The following is a 21,258-nucleotide window of genomic DNA, read 5'->3' on the forward strand; positions in this document are numbered from 1 at the left end:
TGCTGTGATGCACAGGGTGAGTTAGAAAAAGGAGAACAAGGCATCCAAAGGTCCAACAAGGTCCAAAAAAAGGCATCCCTTGCTCTCACCGCAGAATTCCATCATAATATAACTTTCTAGAAATATAGTTTAAACTCAAAGAGGACTTATTAAGAGCAAAACAAAACTGGCCAAATGACAAAATTAGTGATTAGGAACCTCTTTTGGTTACTTATTGCCGAGTGACAAACTATCCCAGAAGTTAGCGCTTTAAAACAGCAATCATTTGATTCACTTGCTTACAATTTTGCAACTTGGGATGGGCTTCATTGAGACAGCTGGTGTCAGCTGGGTCACGTGGACAGCCGGAGTCTGGCTGGAACAGCCAACGTGAGTCACGAGTATGGACCTCAGACTTCACTGTGGATTGGGTTCCTCAGCTCTCCACATGGCATCCCATGCAGTTAGCCTGGTCTTTCCTCCAAAATGGTGATCTCAGACATTCTTCTTCGTTCCTGGTAATCTGGCATCTTACATGGCGGCTGGCTTCACCTGGAGCACAAAAAAGGAAGCTGCCAGGGCTCTTACAGAGTAGCCTGAAATTGGCATACTGGTATTTCCAGCACATTCTCATAGTTAAAGTGGGCCACAAAGCCAGCCCAGATGCAACGGGAAGGGTCTACACAGGGCATGAGTGTTAGGAGACATGATTCATTGGAGGCCACCCAAGTGAACAGTCCACCACAAATCTTAAAGCCAATTCAATAGCATCTTCCACAATTTTATCCAACTAAGGGGCATTAAGTACATAGATGTCTCTGCTCTAGTGCACATAACCTACCTGCCCCATTCCACCTCCAGCTTTGTCGAATGCTGGCCAGATGCAATTACTTCTCAGGCCACTCACTGATCGCTTAGCAGAAAGCATCAGATTCTACTGGGACCTTGCAACAACATAGTTTCAAACAGGGCAACATCTGGGAAGGGAGAGGGCTCTCAGCTCAGAACCATCCCACCTGCTCCAGAGTCTTTGTCATTCCCGAGTCCCTGGGTCAGGTACCCCAGCCTCAAAATAGGAAGGAAGAAAATTCGTTCATGCCTGGTTCCTGCTTCCCCTTCTGCCATCTGCCACATTCTTGTCTCCCCTAGGAGACACCCCTCATCTGTGTTATACAGTCCCGTCTCCGGAAAGCTAGAGCGGAAGATTAAGTTCCCAGTTTTCAGAACAATATTAAGATCCCTCTGCAGCATTTATGACCCACTTGTGTTTTCCATTTCCCAAACTGGACACAGTCGTCCCGTATGGCCTGAATGCCAAGTTTGGTGATAATATCAGGATTTCTATAGGAAAAGCTTGGAAGGCAAACTGGTTGGAGGGAAAGTAGGAGGGGCTGAGGTTTTTCTTGAAACTTTTTACATGAGCCATGTGATCCCTCCTAGAATTAGAATTGACTGCCAAAAAAATTGACATAATTAGCCAAGAGGTGACAAGTAAAAATATATACTTAGACCACCAATTAAATTAATAGAGATGTGTACTTAGTACATATAAAAGCAAAAGTTAACTGAGTTAAATAGAGCAGAAGCTGAGTTTTTTAAAATTTGTTTTGTTTTGTCTTTTTTTTTACGTTTCTATCCATCTGTCAATTATTCTACATTGAGGCAGAATCATATGGTGATTGAATATGGGCTCTAGAAGTCAGACGGTCCGGGCTTGAATTCCAGCTCCGTCTCTCACTGGGTCTTAATTTCCCTGTGCCTTAGTTTTTCTCACCTGGAAAATGAGGATAATAATAGTACCTTTCTCATAGGGTTGTTGTAAGTATTAAATAATACTTGCAAAGTGCTTAGTGTCCAATAAACATTGTCTATAAATGTTACTTATTATTCCATACATTACTGTTAGCCTGAGGTTTTTCAACACACACTTTCTAGATTTTTTTTCTCTTTATTGATTTGTGTTGTATTGATTTGTGTTGTGTGATGATCCTGGAGGCAATGACTGTTGAAGATTATGAGAAGCTAAAGGTAGTCTCCAAACCCCCTTCTTGGGCCTTTCACCAACTTTAAATAGATCCTGCCAATAAAGTCATCCATAACAAATTGCGAAGTATCAATGACAGATTAAAAAAATCACTTGAGGTAATATTCTCCTAAACCTCAGAAATTAAAAATAAAATGAAAAATACAAGATAGGTGACAGAGACGAACTTAAGCAGCAAAAAGAACAAGAAGCACCGAATCTACATATGCTTTCAATGTTTTCAACAAAGCAGGTACCTTCTCATCAAATTTGCATGGGGAGGAAATGAGATACATAAAAGCAATTGAGAATTTATTTCGGATAGAATCATACAATTCCATGCAATTGCCATCAATTGTTCTCCCAGCATCCCGTTTTCTATTACAATCCCAAGAGGCAAGCAGAAGCATCGAAGAGTTAAAAGAGGGGGGACTATCAGCCCCCCAGCAAGGTGCTCACTGGAACAATTTCCCTGCGGCTCTGTGTTTACAGAATCTTATTTGCATAGAAGAACTGCAGGAGCTCTGGATGATAGTGGCTCTGAAAGAAATCAGCAAAAGCGCTCGTGAGGGACGGGTTCAACACAGCTCTTTGGCAGTTGTCAAAGGCAAAGCGTGAGGACCATCAGTCTTCAGACTCTCAGATCATGGCCTGTGTTCATCTAATGGTCTACACTAAGAGTGCCAATAGATTTTGTGTGTAATCCTCTGGGTGTTTTGTCATTTACATTGCATGACGGATTAGTTACAAGGGAAACACAATTGGCCTGAGTTCTTTTATGGGGAGTAACGCCCAAGTGTGGCTGCCCACCCTCTGGGTTGACACCAGGAGGGCGGGGACCTCTGGAAGAATTCTCTCCCACCCTCTCTCTCTCACCAGTTGCCGGCAGAGTTTAGGGTTCCTTTGATCTTCTTCGGTCTGGAAGCCGGTTTCCTTTCTTTCTTTCAGATATGGAGAACAGGCTCGAAATGTTGTTTTGCAAGCCTGAGAAAAATAATATTACCATGTTATTGTCAAAAACATTAGAGAGTTTTAGAATCCAACTGAGGAAGAGCACTGCACCGGATCTGTGGTCTGGGGGCCACTGAGGGTATGAAAGTAACTTCCAGAAAGTCTGAAGACGTCAGCCTTAAAGGATTTTGCTTCTAAAATAACCATGTCTATAAGTTGGGGCTGGTGAGGAGAGCAACACTTTATAGTTTACCACCAGTTATCATCCCATCAAAAGTAGTTCTGGATTCCTAAATTCCCAAATTCATTCTCTCTCTCTCTCTTTCTCTTTCTCTCTCTCTCTCTTGTGTGCACTAATTTATTTATTTTTTAACCATTTTTTAAAAAAAGATTTTATTTATTTATTTGATAGACAGTGATCACAAGTAGGTAAAGAGGCAGGCAGAGAGAGAGGAGGAAGCAGGCTCCCCGCTGAGCAGAGAGCCTGACTCGGGGCTTGATCCCAGGACTCTGGGATCATGACCTGAGCTGAAGGCAGAGGCTTTAACCCGCTGAGCCACCCAGACACCCCCCATGGATACACTTCTGAGTGTCCCTAATGGAACCGGCAGGAAGAGGTCTAGCGGCTCAGCGCAACAGGGCACCACCGCAGCCCCTTTTAGGAATGGCCAGAGCTTTAGCACAGCCGGTGGGACTCTCACAGACTTACCTTGGCAACCTGCGGATTTCTGTCCTGTAAATGTATCAGGAGGGAATCTTGAGTCTGCTTGACCTGGCTGGTGAAAAATGTCTTCCATTTCCGCCCAGCAAAGGCCGCCAATTGGCCAAACAAGACGAAGGCTGAGTATCTCAGGTTGTCATTCTCCTGTGGATCCCCGGTGAACAAAACAACAGAACCCAGGTCATGACCAAAAGGCCACTGCATCAGAGGACATCCCAGTCTTTGTGCTTTGTTGCATGGGTGGGTGTGAATCACAAGATCCAGTCTAAAGCACTTAGCTGTCTTGAACGACAGTCTTAACCGACTGTCTTCTCCAGAGGACAAGACAAGCAGACTGGGGGAATCACTGTGCTAATCCAAGCTTCCCAACTCTGTTCTTTATTACTCAAAGTTTTGGAGATAGAATACATTTGTATGGTTCAAATTTCAAAATAATCAATTCATTTTATTAACAAAAGTAAGTCTACTTCTTACGCCTTTCTGCCTGCCACTCAATTTCCCTCCCGTGAATGAACAAAGTTATAAATTTTGTGTGTATCCCTCCAAAAGATTAAGAAGAAAAAGAATAAAATATGCATCATATAGTCCTTTCTCACATTTTTAGGCAAATAGAAGCACACCATCCCATTGTCAGGTACTTTGATTTTTCATCAAATGATCTATCTGGGAGCTCTTCCCATGTCACTACCTAAAGGAATTTAGGGTAGCTGCATTTTAATTCATTTGACCCATCTCCTTTTGATTATTCCCAGTGTTTCTACTAGGGCATCTCCTTCACTTCTGGTCTGAATTTCTCGCTTCTGTGGTAGAAATAACAATTGTTTCTTTCCTGACACCTTGCCAACTTTCCCTCTTTTTAGTTAGCGGAATGGTTTCTAAAGTCGTCTCAGTGGGTACAGTCCTTTATTCTTCTCCAAGGTGAGAGGTCTGGTCCAAGTATCTCCCTTTCCTGATGAATAGATCAAGGCTCAGGGCATTTCCGTGACTTGTGGAAGTCTCATTGTTGGGTGACAAAGAACCGGGGTAGCACCCAGTCTCCTGACTGTTGGCGAAGGGATTTTATATCAGTGTTTCCTGGTCCCATGAAATCTCCAGGCAAACCAGGAGGAACTGAGCTGGGCTGAGCCTCTTCAGGGGCAAGAAGCACCTAGAACTGGGGGTCACAGACACTCAGCAAGACCAAAGACCACTGACCATTTCATGAAGAACTGAAAAATATTTTTTAGCACATGGGACACTCACACAAATTGCTTTAGTGGTGCACTTTCTTCACTGTTCTACTGGTGTGTGTGTGTGTGTGTGTGTGTATGTGTATGTGCATAATTCAATTCATTGCTACCCTTCCACTCTAAGAGGTACAAGACACATAAGATGGGTGCTTGGCCTGCTTGGGGCCTGACAATCATATGACAGGGAACACATGCATGAGAGAGCACAGGGTGAGATGGGCAGTCAAGATCCACTAGATACACACTGTCAGGAAACAACTCTCCACAAGTATCTCCAGGTTACTATACACCCAGGGCTTTCTGGTCAAAAACTGTAGTTCATCTGGGTATAAAAAAGTGATTGCATGGCAAACAAGACCTGGAAATTAAATTGGACCTGCAGAGAGATTTAGACATCTCTCTGGAGATATTTGTTTATATTCCAGGGAGGTAGAGACCTTCCTCTCCCCGCTACCCACAGAGATGACTGGTTTGCATTCCAGAGCAAAGGTCTCTTCTGTTTCTCTGAGCAGGAGGAGGGGCAAATGGGTCAAAAGCTCCTATATAAACTCTGAGTTTCATAATTTCAAGGTTTCTGTTCCTCTCATGTGGCTCAGGTCCATCCGGAGAATTCAGTGTGGGGAACTAACGCAAGGTGCTTTGTGAGTAAATAAAAGGTCTGTAGGTCTGTTTCCTATTCTACAGGTATTATCTCTCTGTTAGAGGGTGTGTGTGTGTGTGTGTGTGTGTGTGTGTGTCTGCAGCAGGCTAACTGGTCAGATTGAAAGGAAGGTATCTCAGAGTCCCCACAGTTTCAGAGCAAACAACGTATCAGTGCACTTTTTACTTAGCCCACCTTGTCCCGTGTGAGTGAAAAGCCCAGGTCCTGTAGTCAGAAAGTCTGGGGTCATATCTGCTCACTGGTTCTATGAGTCTCGGGCAAGTCACCTAACTTCTCTGTGCTTTGGTTTCTTCATTTATAAAATGAAGATAATAATAGTGCCTACCTCACAGGGTTATTGAGAAGATTCTATGGGATAACCCACGAGAACTGCCTAGCACTGGGCCTGGCACACAGTACTGGCTCGCTAAACACTAACTAGTGTTATCGTCACACCTTAACAGAGCACTCAATACATGTCAGCACTGTTACCATCACCTTGACCATCATCTTCATCACCATATTCATCATCGGTGTATATATATTCACTTCTCCAGAACAACAAAAACTCCTCCTTCTTTATATGTCTTCCATAACTGCCAGTATGATACTAGTCTCTCAATGATTTCTTAATAAAGAAGTGAATAATACAGACCATGGTCTCTGAGCAACACACCAGCCAGGGCTCATATATATCTCATCCTACCTCAAATTTAATAATCCAGAATTCTTCCAAATTGTCTCACTTACATCATCTAATAAAGTCCTGGTCTGGAGAGTGATGTCTACGAAGAAAGAGCCTAGACTTTTCCCCTGGATCTTGCCCAAGATGATGGTCAGTGTCTTCAAGCTCTCGTGGATGACTTCAGCACTCACAGGGTCATACAATCCATGCACCAGCAGGTCTAGGACAATTTTCTTATATTTTCTCACCTGTTAACAAGTTTGAAAAGCATGAGTAGTCCAGAAATTGCTCCCTGCGAGTTGAAAAGCAATCCTACTTCTAATCCTCCAATAACCTAGGACTTGGACTGAGAGCGCAGCTTTCTTCCGGTACTACAGCAACAACACTCATTGAAATACAAATGCTTTCCCTTAACCTGACCCAACATCCAGCTCAATCTTGGAAGAACAACAGGAAGAGCAGTCTGGAGCTTGGCTTATGAGCAGATGAGGGCGGGAAGGGAGCATCAAGGAGTGTGGTGGGCTGGATGATCTAGGCCTCTGGGGCACAGCAGATACTTTTATTGGGGGTGAGATGAAATGATCACTGAAGTTGACAGTTGCTAAAAGAGGTGGGGAAAACATCTTTTACTACACAGGCATAAATTACTCAAAAATAAATTAAATTCACCCAAGAGGGTGATGTCCAGGTGTGTGTTAATCCCATCTGCCACTCTGTTTCCCAAGGCTGATACTACTGAGGTGTGAAGATCCCCCAAATAACCCCAAATGAGTCACACCCTTGTCCAGTCTTCTTCTCCTGAATGTGGAAGGAAGCAGTGACTTTTCTTCTAGCCTCTAGAATATGACAACAAGGATGGGATATCATTCCCATGGTTGTATCACATTACATGAGTTCATCTGAGCAGGCATGAGCGGGTGAAGCTCTCCTGCTGGCCTTGAAGAAGAAAGCTCACATGCTGTGGGAGAAGAGCCTCAAGGAGTTGAGGTGGCCGGTCAGCAAGAGAGCAGGGACCTCGGTCCTACACCTAGAAGGAGCCGCATTCTTCCAACGGCCACAGAGGCTTGGAAGAAGAGCGCAGGCTTCAGAAAGGAAGGCAGTCTGACCCACACCTTGGTGGTAGCCTTGTGAGATCCTGGGCAGAGAACCCGGTTATGCTGTACCTAAACTCCTGACCCAAGGGAACTACGAGAGGATGAATGCTAGGTCTGTGGTGATCTGTCGCACAGCAGCGGATAACTGGTACGTGGAGCACCGTCTCCCGGTCCTGGGGACTCCAGGCCATGAAGGCCAGTTGGGTGCCACCTTCCCCTCCTACCTTGTCAGGGGTCTCACAGGCCATGGTTCCCAGGCCTCTCATTGCCATGTGGCGCTTTTTAGCGTTGGGGTCCTGGGCTCTTTCTGCCAAGATGGAAAACACATTCTTCAGAGACTCCCGCTTCTGGAACCTCAGTGACCAAGAGACCTGTGTAGTAAGTCAAAAATGTATTGATCTGGGGAATGTTCAGAGTCATACCTATTCCAACCACAATCCCTCCCTCTAAAGAAAATCCTGTGTGGCCTGCTCAACTCAGCCCTTCTTTCTCCACCTAAAGACACCTGATCTGGGGTGCCTGGGTGGCTCAGTCATTAATCAACTGCCTTTGGCTCAGGTCATGATTCCAGGGTCCTGGGATTGAGCCCCGCATCGGGGTCCCTGCTCAGGGGGAGGCTGCTTCTCCCTCTCTCACTCCCCCTGCTTGTGTTCCCTTTCTTGCTGTGTCTCTCTGTCAAATAAATAAATAAAATCTTTTTTTTAAAAACCACCTGATTATTCCTGGAAATACATTAGTTTGATCTACATAATGAAGAATTTGGGTGGAAGAGGAACTAGGTAGAGACAAATAATGCAGGGCTGGTGTTGAGGTAGGTTGGGGGGAATATGGGGACAGGTGCTCTAGGATCACTGAGGGTGTGCTAGAGCTCAGAAGAAAGGGGGCTTCAGGGGCGCCTTCAGTCAGTTAAGTGTCTGCCTTGGGTTCAGGTCATGGTCCCCAGGTCCTGGGATTGAGTCCCACATTGGGTTCCCCACCCACCATTTGTGCTCTCTTTTGCTATCTCTCTCTCTCTCTCTGTCAAATAAATAAAGAAAATCATTAACAAAAAAAATAAAGGGGGCTTTAGAGAGTTGATGTGAGCTGAGACCAGGGGTCCTTCACAGGACGAGAAATGCTGGGCAGCTTCCATCTCAAAGAAAAGCATTTTCCCAACCCTTCGTCCTCCTCCAGCTCTTCCCCACTTTCCTGCTCTACCTTGAAAGATGTGTTTACGCTTGTTTCCTCCAATTCCTCTCTCCTTTATCTCTTGAACCTTCTGCAGTCAGATTGATGCCCCCCTCCCCCACCTCCACGTGACTACATCCAAGGGTTAATTTTCAATGCTCGTCTTCCTCAACCTCTTGAGCATTTGGCCCGACTAGCAAAGCACACCTACAAACATTTCAGGACACCTAAAGGCTGTCCCACCCCAGAATGCATATATCTGAGCAACTAAGATTAGGAACAGATATGCATAAGTAAGGCAAATGGGAAACACCGTGCGGCAAGCACAGGAAGCCACATCAGGGACTAACTGTCACTGCAGGGCTAGAACCGGGTCCCCTCTGTGGTGAGCCTATGAGACCAGGCAGGGCACAGTGTTCTGTGCCTCATACAACACAGCAACATATGCTGATGTCAGAACAAAGACAATCCAGACAAGATCCAGGAAAAGCCACCTCCTTACCGTCCTGGGGCACAAGGGCCTGCAGACTGGACCCACAGTCCTATTCGGTATTTGGGTGATTACCAGGTCTCATCATTATTTCTCAGCATGCATTGTAGCTCTTTCTATACTTTTATGATTAAGTTTGCAGTAAACTAAATTCCTCCCCGCTTGTCTCGTTACCCTATGAACCTGCGGTCTGTGTTATGAGAAGCGTCATCAAGCTTTTTCCAGAAGCGCCTGTGGAGCGACCACAGCCGATGCAGACCAGGCGCTGTTACAGGTAGTTGTTGGGGAGGGACCTCTGTTCATAATATTTTGTGACAGACCTTGGAAAAGAAAGACATCACTGACGTCCTTTTCTTCTTGGGCTGGGTGGTGGGGACCGGCCCGGGCTGGCCCAGGATTCCTCTCTGTGTTTGATCCATGGAACTAGAAGAAAACAGAATCATCATATGAGCCACAAACACTCTTCCAAGACTTGTCATCAACAAGCAGTGTCATACAAAACACGGTGCCAGGGTAAGAACACAGAGAAGCAACATGCCTGAGGCCTGTCCTTTAGGACCCCGTCCCCTTGGTGAGGCGACGCAGCTGTCCCATCAGTAGATAAACAGCAGGAGGAAATGCAGCAGGGGCACCCAGACCGTCCGTCCCATGGCTCCCATTCTGTCCCGGAGCCTTCTTATATCAGAAGCACCAAGGAAATAAAACAAAGGTTCAGGGCCCCACCCAGATTCTCATGAGTTAAAGTAAAAAGTAGCCTGAAACTCTGTGTTTTCAAAAGCTCCCCAAGAATGTAAGTTGGTACTTCGTTTTAGAGGGGATCTTGATATCATCTCCTATAATTCTGAAATGTACATATCTTTCAGCCACCCTTGGACCCCACAGAGACAGTGGCACATCATTTACCCAGACACAGACGTATACGATAGGCACTGCCACTTTGTAATGCGAACAATCTATAATGTCCTTTGATAGTTGTGACTAACTATTTAATATAAATAAGTTAGAACTATATATCACAACTACACAACTACAGATGACCGCAATGCTGTCATTGAGAAGAATACCGGGGGGGGGGGGGATACTAAAAACATACTTGAAAAAAAGAAAAATTCATATGGATAACATGTTAATAAACATAATTTTTTGGAAGGAAAAAAAGAATATTGGGCAGACCCACCCATGCTAAAATGATCTCCAAAACATGCTGTTGAGTGAAAATCAGTATGCTGCTGTTAGTATGAGAAAGAGAAACATATTTGTACCTCTATGCTTGCATGTGCATAGAACAGGGAAGAATGCCCAAGCGATTTTAACAAAAATCGCCTGTGGGGTAGAAATCTGAGCAACCATACTTCTTATTTTATATCTACAGTTTTGTAATTTCACTGCCAGTATATATTGTTTAAAATATATATTATAAGTAAATACAGCTCACAAAGTATTGCTGATCTACCGTGTGAGTTGAAGTACACTAGTGTAAACTAGTCTGAACTAGGATAATAGAATCCATTGCCAGATCCAAAGTCATGAAGAATTCCCCTATGTTTTCTTCCAAGATTTTTTAGAGTTTAGCTCTTATATTTACATTGTTGATCCATTTTGAGTCCATTTTTGTATGTGGTATGTGGTAGGAGTCTCGCTTCATCAGAACCACTGACTTTTGTTTTGGTTAAAAAAAAAAAAATTAGTGGGAGAAATGACACACAAGGAGCTGCAGGGGTTGTCGGTCGCTAGCCACAATAAAGTCCCCTGAGGAACTTTCCATCTCCCAGATGTCCTGGTGGTGCCTGGGACGAAGTCTATCACCATCTCTGGAGGTGAGCCCCGCCATCAGTAATCTTAAAGCTCACCCAGTAATTCCAATGGGCAGTCACTGAACTAGGGTGAGTACCGACCATTCACCTCGGTTTGCCCCGCAGTATGGTGACTTATAATAAATATATACTTGGTCTCTCTCCCTGTTTCTGGCACAGAGCTCCTAAACCCGTTAGAATTTCCCAAGTGATTACAGCGATCAGGGCGTCTTTGTCATGTTAATGAGGTGACTTTCTGAAAGCCTTTTCTTACCAGGGGGTGAAGCTGGTTGCCAGGGGGATGAACCCTGTGACTGGAGGGCGGGAAACTTCAGTCCCCTCCCCTCCTGTTGGGAGGCCGGAGGGGCTGGAGACAACCCACAGTCAGTGATTGAATCAACTGTGCATAGGTAAAATGAAGCCTCGACAAAACCCCGAAAGGTTGGGGTTCAGAGAGCTTCCGGGCTGTTGAACACGTGGTGATCTGGGGAGAGTGGCACACTCAGGGTGTAGCAGCTCTATACCCTTTCCCCATACGTCACCCTATGCATCTCCCACCTGGCTTTTGCTGAATAATATCCTTTAATAATAAACTGGTGACTCGGTAAGTAAAATGTATCTCTGATTTCTGTGAGCCGTTCTGGCAAATTCCTCAAACCCAAGGAGAGGACTGAGGGAACGTCCGGTCTAGCTGGTTGGTCATTGGTCACCTGCCGATGTCAGAAATGAATTGAATTATGAGACGCCCTGTCGGTATCTGCTGAGAATTGGAGACTTGACTGGTGGTGTGGGAGAAAAACACACACTGGAGCCTGGCCCCCCGGGGTGGGGGGGTTCCTGGGATGTGGGATTTTGCATGCTAAGACCAGGGAGGTGTCAGGCAAACCTGGACATGTTGGCCACCCTACTTACTGTACTTGAATTGCAAACTTATTTGAACATGGGCAGCTGACAAAACCCAGCCCCGTTAAACAGCTTGGAACATTTGACTCTGACCTGGAGGTTCAAAGAGAGTGGTTTCTCCACTCTCTTTGCCCCTCCCTCTCTGCGGGTTCCGGTGTCGCTCTCTTGGTCAGAAGACACTGGAGAGATCCATGAAAACACCTCTTCCTCTCCACCCCCTAGGCTCTTTTTCTTCTTCATCTCTGGTCAGCAGAGCTCCCCTCACTACCACAATGGGGATCTCAAACAAAAGCCCAGAAAAAAAATCACCCCCACCAATCAGCAATATTTTCTTTGTTTGAATAAAGGCATTCCCATAAGTTCTTCATTCCATTAAATGCCAGCAGTTCTCACACCTGAACATGGGCTAGAATCACCCGGAGGACTTGTTCTAACACAGATTCCCAGCCCTGATCCCCAGAGTTTCTGATTCTGTGCGTCTGAAGCAGGGCCCCAGATCCACATCTCTAACAAGCTCCCGGGGAATACCGGCGTGCTGCTGGTCTGGGGACCACACTTAGAAAACCACTGCATTAAGAGAAAGAAACGACACTATTCCTATGCCAGTCTTCTCCAAAATGAAGGGATTTTAAAATTCACACTGACGCCAGACAGGCTTGGCTGTTTCTTTTGGGGCTCTTCTCCACACAACCTTCTGTTTCAGTAGAACCTCACGGGGCTGAATGCTCCTGATAGAGCTGACAAGCACCTGGCTGTGGGTAAAGGAACTGAAAATGGTCGAGCTGGGGGCTGTTCACTAAGGGGGCCTCCTTATAAGACAGCTGGTATCTCCGTTCTGATGCATGAAAATCACACCTGAGGCTTCTCTCCGTGGAGAAAGAAAGCAGAGCCAGTTCCCTGTTCATTACGCTGGACTTCTCCTGTGGGATTAGCAGAGCAGGGAAGAGGTTTAGCTATCCAAACCGTCTGTTCCAGGCTTCAAAGGCCAAGCATCCAGCCCCGTCACTTCTTCATAGTCAGGTCGAAATTTAAGGTGCTGGGAGGCTCTCACGCAGTGCTAATTAGGTCCGTGAGGGCTGAGTGCTGTTCTTGGTAGGTTCGGTATGAGGTTAGGAAAACGCCCGGGGCTCCGCATCTAGCTCACCACCTCTGCTAGCAAGCCCTTCCTACCGCCCTACCTTCTCATTACAAGATGAGAACTATGATCTAGTTCGGTCACACAGCTTGTCAGGGCTCATCTCCATTTCTGGAGCAGGAAAAACAAAGCCGTTTCTCACCATGTCAGCCCAGCCTCCGACATTAGAATCCCCCACAGTGCTGGGTATTAACCCCAGGCCTACCTCATTGTTACTGGATCGGAATCTCAGAGGGCATAGGACCCAACCCCAGCACTGCCTTTTCTTTCTTTTTTTTTTTTTCTCCCTGCCTCTACAGTGGAACTTAAATAACTCCAGAATTGACATACCCCACACATCGGGAGAGACCCCAGAAGTCAGAGAAGCAGCTGGGGCCAAGGGGATAAGAGAGGAGAGAGTGTCAGGGTCTTCGCAGAGGACACAGTATTGACATCATGTGTTCGTGAAGCTCCTTGAATTTCTTTCATGATAAAATCACATTGAGCTATACAGGCTATGATTTGTACCCTCTTCTTGGATACTATTCCCAAATAAAAAGTTCCCTTAAAAGTAAAAAGAAACATAAAAGTTAGCTTGGGGTCCCAGAGCCCCTCACCCGGAGTTTTGTGGCATGTGAGCTTGCCGCACCTCCTACCCACAGGCCCTCCTTCCTGCCTGCGGTGTCCTCCTCTCTTCTCCTTTCCAACCCGTAAGTCCCTTAGACCCAATGCAGCCAAACAAAAGGACAATTTCCGTCTGTTGTCACGCAGGATCTCAGAGAGGAGGATTTTAAACATGGCCTATGGAGTCAAAGATTTCTTAAGTGTTCTAACTGGAGCTGCAAAGCCCACTCACCCCCACACTTTGCTTTGAGGGGTTAGGTTTTTCTGGTGGGTTGCTAGGGTCATCCCAGGTGCCCAGGCCAGTGTGATGGAGTCTGGGAGGCCACCTGGCCACAACGAAGCCAAAGGCATGGCTCTGCTTATAGTTTCGTTCATCCCCGTGTGCATCCTTCCTCCAGGAAGTCCTCCCTGGGTGTGTTAATACCTTGTGCCCTGGTTTTCACTATTTCTGAAAGCCTGGAGCTTGTCTTCATCACCATGGTGTGATTTTTCCTGGTCTTCCTGAACAAACATGGATTTAGGGTGACCTAGAAAACTGCTTTGTGCTTTAGGCTGACTCCCAAATGCCTCTGTAATTTTAAATCCTTCTGACTCAAAATATTAGGTTTATGGTCAATAATCCTTTTATTCAGTGAAGCCAAAAGGTATATTATGAAGGCCAAAATTATAAAACACTTTGATCATTTCTGTAAAACAAGGGGAAGAAATTGTTAGATTTCTCTTTTTTCTTTTTTAGGAGGGGAGGAGGGGAAGGGGCAGACAGAGAGAAAGAATCTCCAGCAGGCTCCATGCCTAGTGCTGAGCCTGACGCAGGGCTCGATCTTAGGACCCTGAGATCATGACCTGAGCCGAAATCAAGAGTCGTGTGCTTAACCGACTGAGCCACCCGGGTGCCCCAAAACTGGTAGATTTCTAAAAACCCTCCCAATACTGACCTTATTAATCATCATAATAATATTAACAGCTACCACATATTGGGCACTGTGTATGCTAGGTACCACATTTAGCACTTTGTCCACACTGCAGGGAAAACCGTTTCAGCTGACCTCTGCTGAGCCAACTTGCCAGGGGAACCGTGTTTTCCATACCCTCGTGACTTGCACCAACCAGTGAGTGTGGCTGATGGTGCCCACTCCTCACTTCTCCTTTTATGCTGACCAAGAACCAGTTTCTGACACCTGTACTTCTTATCATAACTGTGGCATTTAAGCATTCAAGAAATTGATGAAAAATGAATACACAGAGAAAGGAAGTTGTTTCTATGAATGCAAAATGGAATGTTTTGGAAAGATCCAACAACAAGAAGCTACTCAAACCTTGCTGTCTACTTAGAAACGGTGTGGACAGTAAGCACTGGGGAAGAGTCTTCATGGAACCATGACTGGGATCTGAATGACCGTGCAGAAGCGACTTTATACGGGTCTCCCCTGGTGCCTTTCAGATTTTATTCCACTGAATGAAACTCAAACCAGAACTCACAGATGATGTGTGTGCCTCAAAAGCCACCAGCTCGTGGATCCATATTCAAAGAAAAGACCATGGCTCTACATTAAAGACCAGGGAAGTCTATATTTTAAGGTAAACTATGTGAGGCGTGTATTGCCTTCTCTGATTCTCTGCTTTAACGACTCTCTTCCATTAGCTCTCTCTAATCCAGTCCCAGTCTCCCAAATAAGGGGCTTTTCTTGCACTTGATTTAATCTTCGAAGTAATCTTGAGAGGTCAGTTTAATTATGTCCATTTTAGAACAGAGAGAAATGATGCTTAGAGTAAGGTCAATAACTCAGGTCAAATCTCTAGTAAGGACACAGCAGAGACCATGACCTGTACTTCCGCGTGCAGGGTGTCACCGTGTGTAAGGCGGATGTCCGGTCCCCAGACAGCGCCCTGCGTGCTCGCTGGGGAAGGACATGCTGTGTCCACATGTTGGCACCAACATCTCCCCTTCAGTGCCCCTCCCGCTTCCTAAAGCTCTTTGATGACTTGATATAATGACCTATAATCTACCTATTGGACAGAGGTGGACTGACATAGTTTGCGAACAGAAGAAAGATTGGCTTTATGGCCAACATTGCCCACTTCAGTTTTACAAAGACAATGTCAACTGCCCCTGATGTCAGTGACCCGAGTGACATTCCAAAACCTCCCGGGATATCCCGATCGACCTTGGCCTCCTCTGGGCGCTGGGCGGGTTGCCGGGAGCCCCGGGGGCCCTTACCTGGCGGAGGTCACGTGGTCAGCTGCTGCAGGTGCGGCTGGAGCCCAGGTCGGATCCGCTGTGGTCGCCAGGTGGGGTGACTAGGCTCAATTTTCCCAGCCCTGAATTCCTAACGTAGAAGAAGGGGAATGAGAAGGTGAAAGAAGATCTTTTCGGGATAACGGGTCAGCACAGAGTGTTGGAAAGTGAGAATCCCGGGGCGGGGGCGGGGGCGGGGGGGGGGGGGAAAGTTTAGATGACCGCATTGCGGTGGGGGAGGGAATTGCGCTCGAATACCGACGAGATTGTTCTTAGTGGTTGCAAGCATCACTTGTGTCCTTTACTTTCCCAGACTGTGCTGAGGTGTCGTTCCCCCTTCCCCTTGCTGTCTTTTCCCCCTTATTCTTCCCTCCGTTCGGGTCTCACCCACACTTTTTAAAGAAAGGACTGCAATTCCGAGGCTCTGCCCCTGCACCAAATGAAGGGCTCTGCCCAGAGCAGTTCCCCGATGACACCATTAGATGGCAGCATCACTCAATGGACGGGTTCCAGGCTCCGCGCACAGCTGCTAAGCCTCCTTCCCTAATCCAGTTCAGCAGCATTAATCTAGGGATGGGACACTGTGTTCCAGGCGGAGCAGCTTCTCTGTGATTCGTTGGTGCACCCACAGCTACAGCTTTAACGCTGACGCCCCCTTCTGCGCCACAAACACCATCGGTGCTACGAGGACAGATTTAAACTCTCAACAAAACTGTTGATTTATTGGGAAAACAAAACAAGAAAACTGGGAATTAATTGTACTTGCAAATTTGGAGACCTCCTCTCCTCCCCTCACTTCTCCCTCCCTGGACTTCCTATAAATCTATTTATCACTAATTATTTATTGTCTGGCCTTGTGTTTGGCAAAGTGAGCAGGCTATATGTCCTAAGAGAAAAGAAGTCACATTTTCAAAGCTCTTGGAGTTTATTGTTATGCTAATAAATGTTTATTGGGTATTTCTACGTGCCAATCGTTCAGGTAAATATTTCGTAGACTATCTGGTTTGATTCTTACCACAAATCTAAGGTAAGTACTCTAATTATGATCCCCATATTAAGGATGGGGAAACTGAGGCACTGGGAGATGTCTTTACCAAATGTCATGCAGTTAACTGGTGGCAGAGTCAGAATTCAACCTTAGGTTAATGTCAGAGCTCAGACTCAGCCATGATGCTGTGTGGTGAACAACTTTAGGAAACACGATTAGTTGACACACACAGTGTAAGCAGAGAAGTAGGTCAGAGTGGAATTGTGAAAGAAAAAGTAGAAGGAAAGAAAAGTGATGCTTTTGAGAAAACAAGAAGGATGAGTCTAACACAAAACCCTCTCTGGGCTGGGCCCACCGGGCACCCATGGTGACCTCTGAGAATGCAATTTCAACAGTGAAAGAGAAAGGAAGCCATAGCACTAACCTCTAGGAAGAGGAAATTGAGATGTCTTGCTAGAGGAAGAAGGCAATAAATAGACTGGAAGAGAGAGCAAGGTCAAGCTAAGGCGTTCTGGTGTTTGTGTGTGCTTTTTAGAATAGAATGGAGATTGGGCGCATTTGAAAGCAGCTGCAAGGGAGACCCGGCTCATGCAAGTACTGGAAAGTGGAAGAGGAAGAGGCAAAACCAAACCAAACCAAAACAAACAAACAAACAAACAACAAAAACACACCCCCAAAAACAACATAAAACCCAGGGGAGGTCAGTCCAGGACACAGGGGCAAGGGTGAGCTCTGGAGAAAAGGGAGAGAGAGGCCCCCCTTTCATCCAAAACTGGGAGGCAGCCACAGAGATGAGTAAGTTTAATTCTTCCAAGTGAGCCTTAATCTTCTCAGTAAAACCAGAGTTGGGTTGTCTGCCAGGAGTGGGAATAAGACTTGGAAGGACATTTTCTTATGGTGAACTAATCCACAGAGAGCTCAGAATGACCAAAAAGCCGGTAAAAATTAAACCAGGCAATGGAGGTGGCTGGAGAAGGGAAACTGCCCTGTAAGGGTGCGGATTCCCTGCCAAATCTTGCCCCGGAACCAGGACTGAAATTTACCCACTGCACGGACAGGAGCACAGCTGATACAATGCATGACCCCTTACATTTTAAGTTTGCTTTCTATTCAGGTTTTAAAACATTTGCCAGATAAATACTGTTCTTGTTGCCTGCCAAAGGGGAAAATTAAAAGGCAGACGTGTTCTCCCTGTTTGGCTTAAAGCCACAGAGAAGATCACAGGCAGAAACAGAACCGGTGCCCAGAAAACTCACCGATCCAACTCCAGTTCTATTAAACACTTCCCACAAAGGGCATAGGCACAGCTAATAGCCCCAGCGAATTCCAGACGCAGCACAAAGCTGGGAAGCCTCCACATTGGGATGTGATACCCAGCAGAGCTAAGCTTCTCCTAACGTGGCCTTAGGACACAGCACCGTTCTAAAGGGAATTAGAGAGCGGAAGTGTCTTTGATAATTTGATTGCAACATATTGATACACTGATGCACAATGTCCTTCCTGCACATCATTATTTAATTTTATTGCTTAAACAACTCCATTTTCCTTCTCAACTAATATTTCCTTATCAGCAAAAGTCCATTACTGGGGCTGATGTAACCAAAAAATCAAAGAGGATGATGACTTGGCCTGCATTACTGATGAAAAGGGCAATAGGGAGCACTAAATTAATCAACAACAGTTCACCTTCCCTTTAGACTTGGGAAATGAGGACAAATCGTCACCGATCTAATGGTTTTTCTCCAGTGTGAGCATTTTCAGAGTTCCCTCCTTCTGTGTCAGTGCATTGTCCAGGTGAGAAGCTTGTCTTAAAGGGATGGTTTTCCATTTCCTCCCTCTCATCTTCTTTTAGGAAATCCCTTCCAGCTCAGGCCAACCCCCACCCCCTTGGTTTTCACTTCCAGAAAGAAATTAAATCAGCTGCTTGCTCAGTCATAAATGGACAATACCCACTTCTCACTCATCCGTTGTTCATTCTTCAAATGTTTACGGAGGTCCTACTCTCAACACGGCACGGTGCTCTCCAGGTGGCACAACCCTCAGACTGTGCTCTCCAGGAGAGCCAACCGAGAGAGGAGTTGAGACATGGTCTGGTGTGTTCGGAGGAATCCATATGTGCTGTAGACAGGAGCTGACAAGGAGCACGGAGTCAAAGCCTAGTCCATCAGGATGTCCTTTGTAAGGGAAGGAGCATCTGTCCCAGGGCTTGCCAGAAAACAGAGATTAGCAGAGGCAGACAGAAGAGAAAGGCTTTCTAGGAGGCAGGTGCGGCATGGGTTTAGGAGCCCAGATGGATGAACCAGATGACCCAGGGAACCTCACCTTTTCAGATTCTTCCAGAAGCCACCTGCAGCAGTGTTGGAGCCCAGAGCTTCCTGCTGCAGGCAGCTATCCCGTGAGAGGCTCTTCTCAAACTTCAGCACTGGATGCTTCCCACTCTACTATGCATCTGGGTTTTTCCCCCCACATAAAAACCATGGCCTTTTGGTCTCAAATCTGTGAATGAGTAAATGCCATAGGGATAAGCACCAAGTTTCTTCCTTGGCTTCAAATACCCTCTTGCACAGGAAAGCAGAAGCCTCCTGATACCCAGGTCGGGGGAGTGGAGTGAAGATTCTCCAGCCCGACAACCTCGAAGATCAGAAACTTGCCATCAGCCATTTGCTTGTCTAACCCACTGTCTGGCTGTCCTGCCTTCTGTTTTCCCGACTTTATTATTTGACAGGCATTATTAGTACCGGATTGTGAGAAAAGTTCCAGCTCTTCCCTACGTAGCCTGAGATGATCTCTGAAAATTGTTCTCTACTCGACCCAAAAAACCCTGACCAATCATGCAAATCAAGAGGTTCAAATCTCTGTGTTTACTTTAAGAACATCCACGAAACAGCCCAGAAGATCAAAGGTATGCATCTCTGAAAAGCCACCAAGTCTCTGAAAGATGTCACATTACAGAAGCCATGCATACCCCTGCATCATTGCAATGGTGTGGGACTCAGGCCAAACGATGGGGCTAGACACAGGGTCAGTGGCCCCAAAAGAGGGCTGAGTTTTGGCTGCACGTGCTTAAAAATGGAGAGAGTAATGCTGAACTTAAGAATTTAGATGTTGAGGGGCGCCTGGGTGGCTCAGTTGGTTTAGCGTCTGCCTTCAGTTCGGGTCATGATCTCGGGGTCCTGGGATCAAGCCCCACATTGGGCTCCCTGCTCAGTGGGGAGGTTGCTTCTCCTTCTCCCTCTTTCCCTCCCCCCACTCATTTTCTCTCTCTCTCTCTCAAATAAAGAAATAAAATCTTAAAAAAAATAGAATTTAGACCTTGATTCATCAGTCACTGGGTTCATCTAGATGAACGAGTCCCCAGAGCTGCACCTAGGGATTTCAGAACTCCCGGTCAGATGAACCCCCCATAAGCTCCTCTGCCGGCTGAGATGACCCTTACTGAAACAGAGCAGATTATTGAGCCGAAGAAAAAGACAACCCTAGAATTAACTGGAGAAACAAAAATTGATGGCTCAGGAGTAAATTCAGCATAAGATAAATGCCACTAAAGGCTTAAAAAAAAAGTTCAAGCTCAAACACCTTTCCTATCTGACTCATGAATTATGCCCACATCATCACCAATGCCCCGACTTCCAAAAAATAATAATAAATGTACATAAACATCTTTCAAGCTAACTGGTTAAATCTACAGCAGTCATAGAACAGTAGAGTTTGGAATCAGTTGAATACAGGAGACGTTCTGTGCGGTCTTACCTGAGCTAGGCAGTGAGCAGCGCCGGGGGACTGGCTTCTGCCTCAGACCTCATCCTGACCAGAGGTGAATGTAACTAACCCCAGGAACATCTCAGTCCTCTAACCAAGCGTGGGGCTGGCCAAGCTGCATTTTGTCCTTGAACATGAAACATAGAATGAGTTGGAGTTTTATCACGAGAGGGAAATACATAATAAGACCTTTTTAGGCTATCTACCCCTGATAATTGCTAGAGATACGTTTCGGGCCGTGCTGTTTTGCAAACTTTGAGGATTCTTACGTTAGTTTCCTACTTTTCAAGGGCCCCCTGAGAAAGCTACGTGTACCTATTGGTGCAGGGAACCGGAACAACAGACATCACCATGAGAGGCCAAATCCATTCCACCAGTAAGACTGGGTGTCAATTTGTCCCTGCTCTTAACGGCCCGAGGCATTGTTAAGCTATTTGTCATGTTGTCCTCACAGTCCTGGGGGAAAGGGGGGTCATTCTCATGCCTCCTTGACAAGCAGAGAAACTGAGAGGCAGGCAGAGTGAGTGGGTTTTGCCCGAAGTCTCAAAGACAGTTGGTGGGACTGGAGACTCCATGCTTGGCTTCCTCTCCTGTTTTGACCAGCTAGCAGCTCCGTGGATCTGGCCACTCACCTCTAGAGGCCACTCTTATTCTCTGTGGCCTTCCTTCCGGGAGGTCTTCCATCCCTTCCTGCCATCCCTTTCTTCTCCACCCTCTGCCCCACCTTCCTGGTGTCTATTTTCAGTTCGTTGTGGACACTGCTTAGTATAGTCCTTCTTCTGAAACTGGACAGTCTCGGAATTGCATTTACACTTACAGTAGAATCCCAAATTCTACTGTAGAGAGTGTGTGTCACAGAGAG

The 21,258-nt window shown here is 46.1% G+C and overlaps 1 protein-coding gene across 3 annotated transcripts; it reads right to left on the reverse strand.

The window, feature by feature from the left end:
- Positions 1 to 202: 202 nt before the first annotated feature.
- Positions 203 to 15,742, reverse strand: LOC111142708 (maestro). 3 transcript variants are annotated; one of them, XM_022495994.1, is made up of 7 exons: positions 15,632 to 15,742; positions 9,300 to 9,402; positions 7,547 to 7,693; positions 6,294 to 6,476; positions 3,663 to 3,818; positions 2,879 to 2,986; positions 203 to 531 (listed from the first exon to the last, which is right to left on the reverse strand). In XM_022495994.1, exons 2-7 carry the CDS (start codon positions 9,396 to 9,398, stop codon positions 511 to 513), a joined length of 714 nt encoding a protein of 237 aa, XP_022351702.1. In that variant the 5' UTR covers positions 9,399 to 9,402; positions 15,632 to 15,742; the 3' UTR covers positions 203 to 510. The 3 variants fall into 3 exon arrangements, with proteins under 3 accessions (XP_022351702.1, XP_022351701.1, XP_022351703.1); XM_022495993.1 differs by lacking the exons at positions 203 to 531; positions 15,632 to 15,742 and adding an exon at positions 2,489 to 2,542 and having other exon boundaries at positions 9,300 to 9,398; XM_022495995.1 differs by lacking the exons at positions 203 to 531; positions 3,663 to 3,818; positions 15,632 to 15,742 and adding an exon at positions 2,489 to 2,542 and having other exon boundaries at positions 9,300 to 9,398.
- Positions 15,743 to 21,258: the final 5,516 nt, after the last annotated feature.

The sequence above is a fragment of the Enhydra lutris genome, unplaced genomic scaffold (genome assembly GCF_002288905.1).
Source record: "Enhydra lutris kenyoni isolate GAN:26980312 unplaced genomic scaffold, ASM228890v2 scaffoldscaffold8, whole genome shotgun sequence".
Classification (NCBI taxonomy): Eukaryota; Metazoa; Chordata; class Mammalia; order Carnivora; family Mustelidae; genus Enhydra; species Enhydra lutris.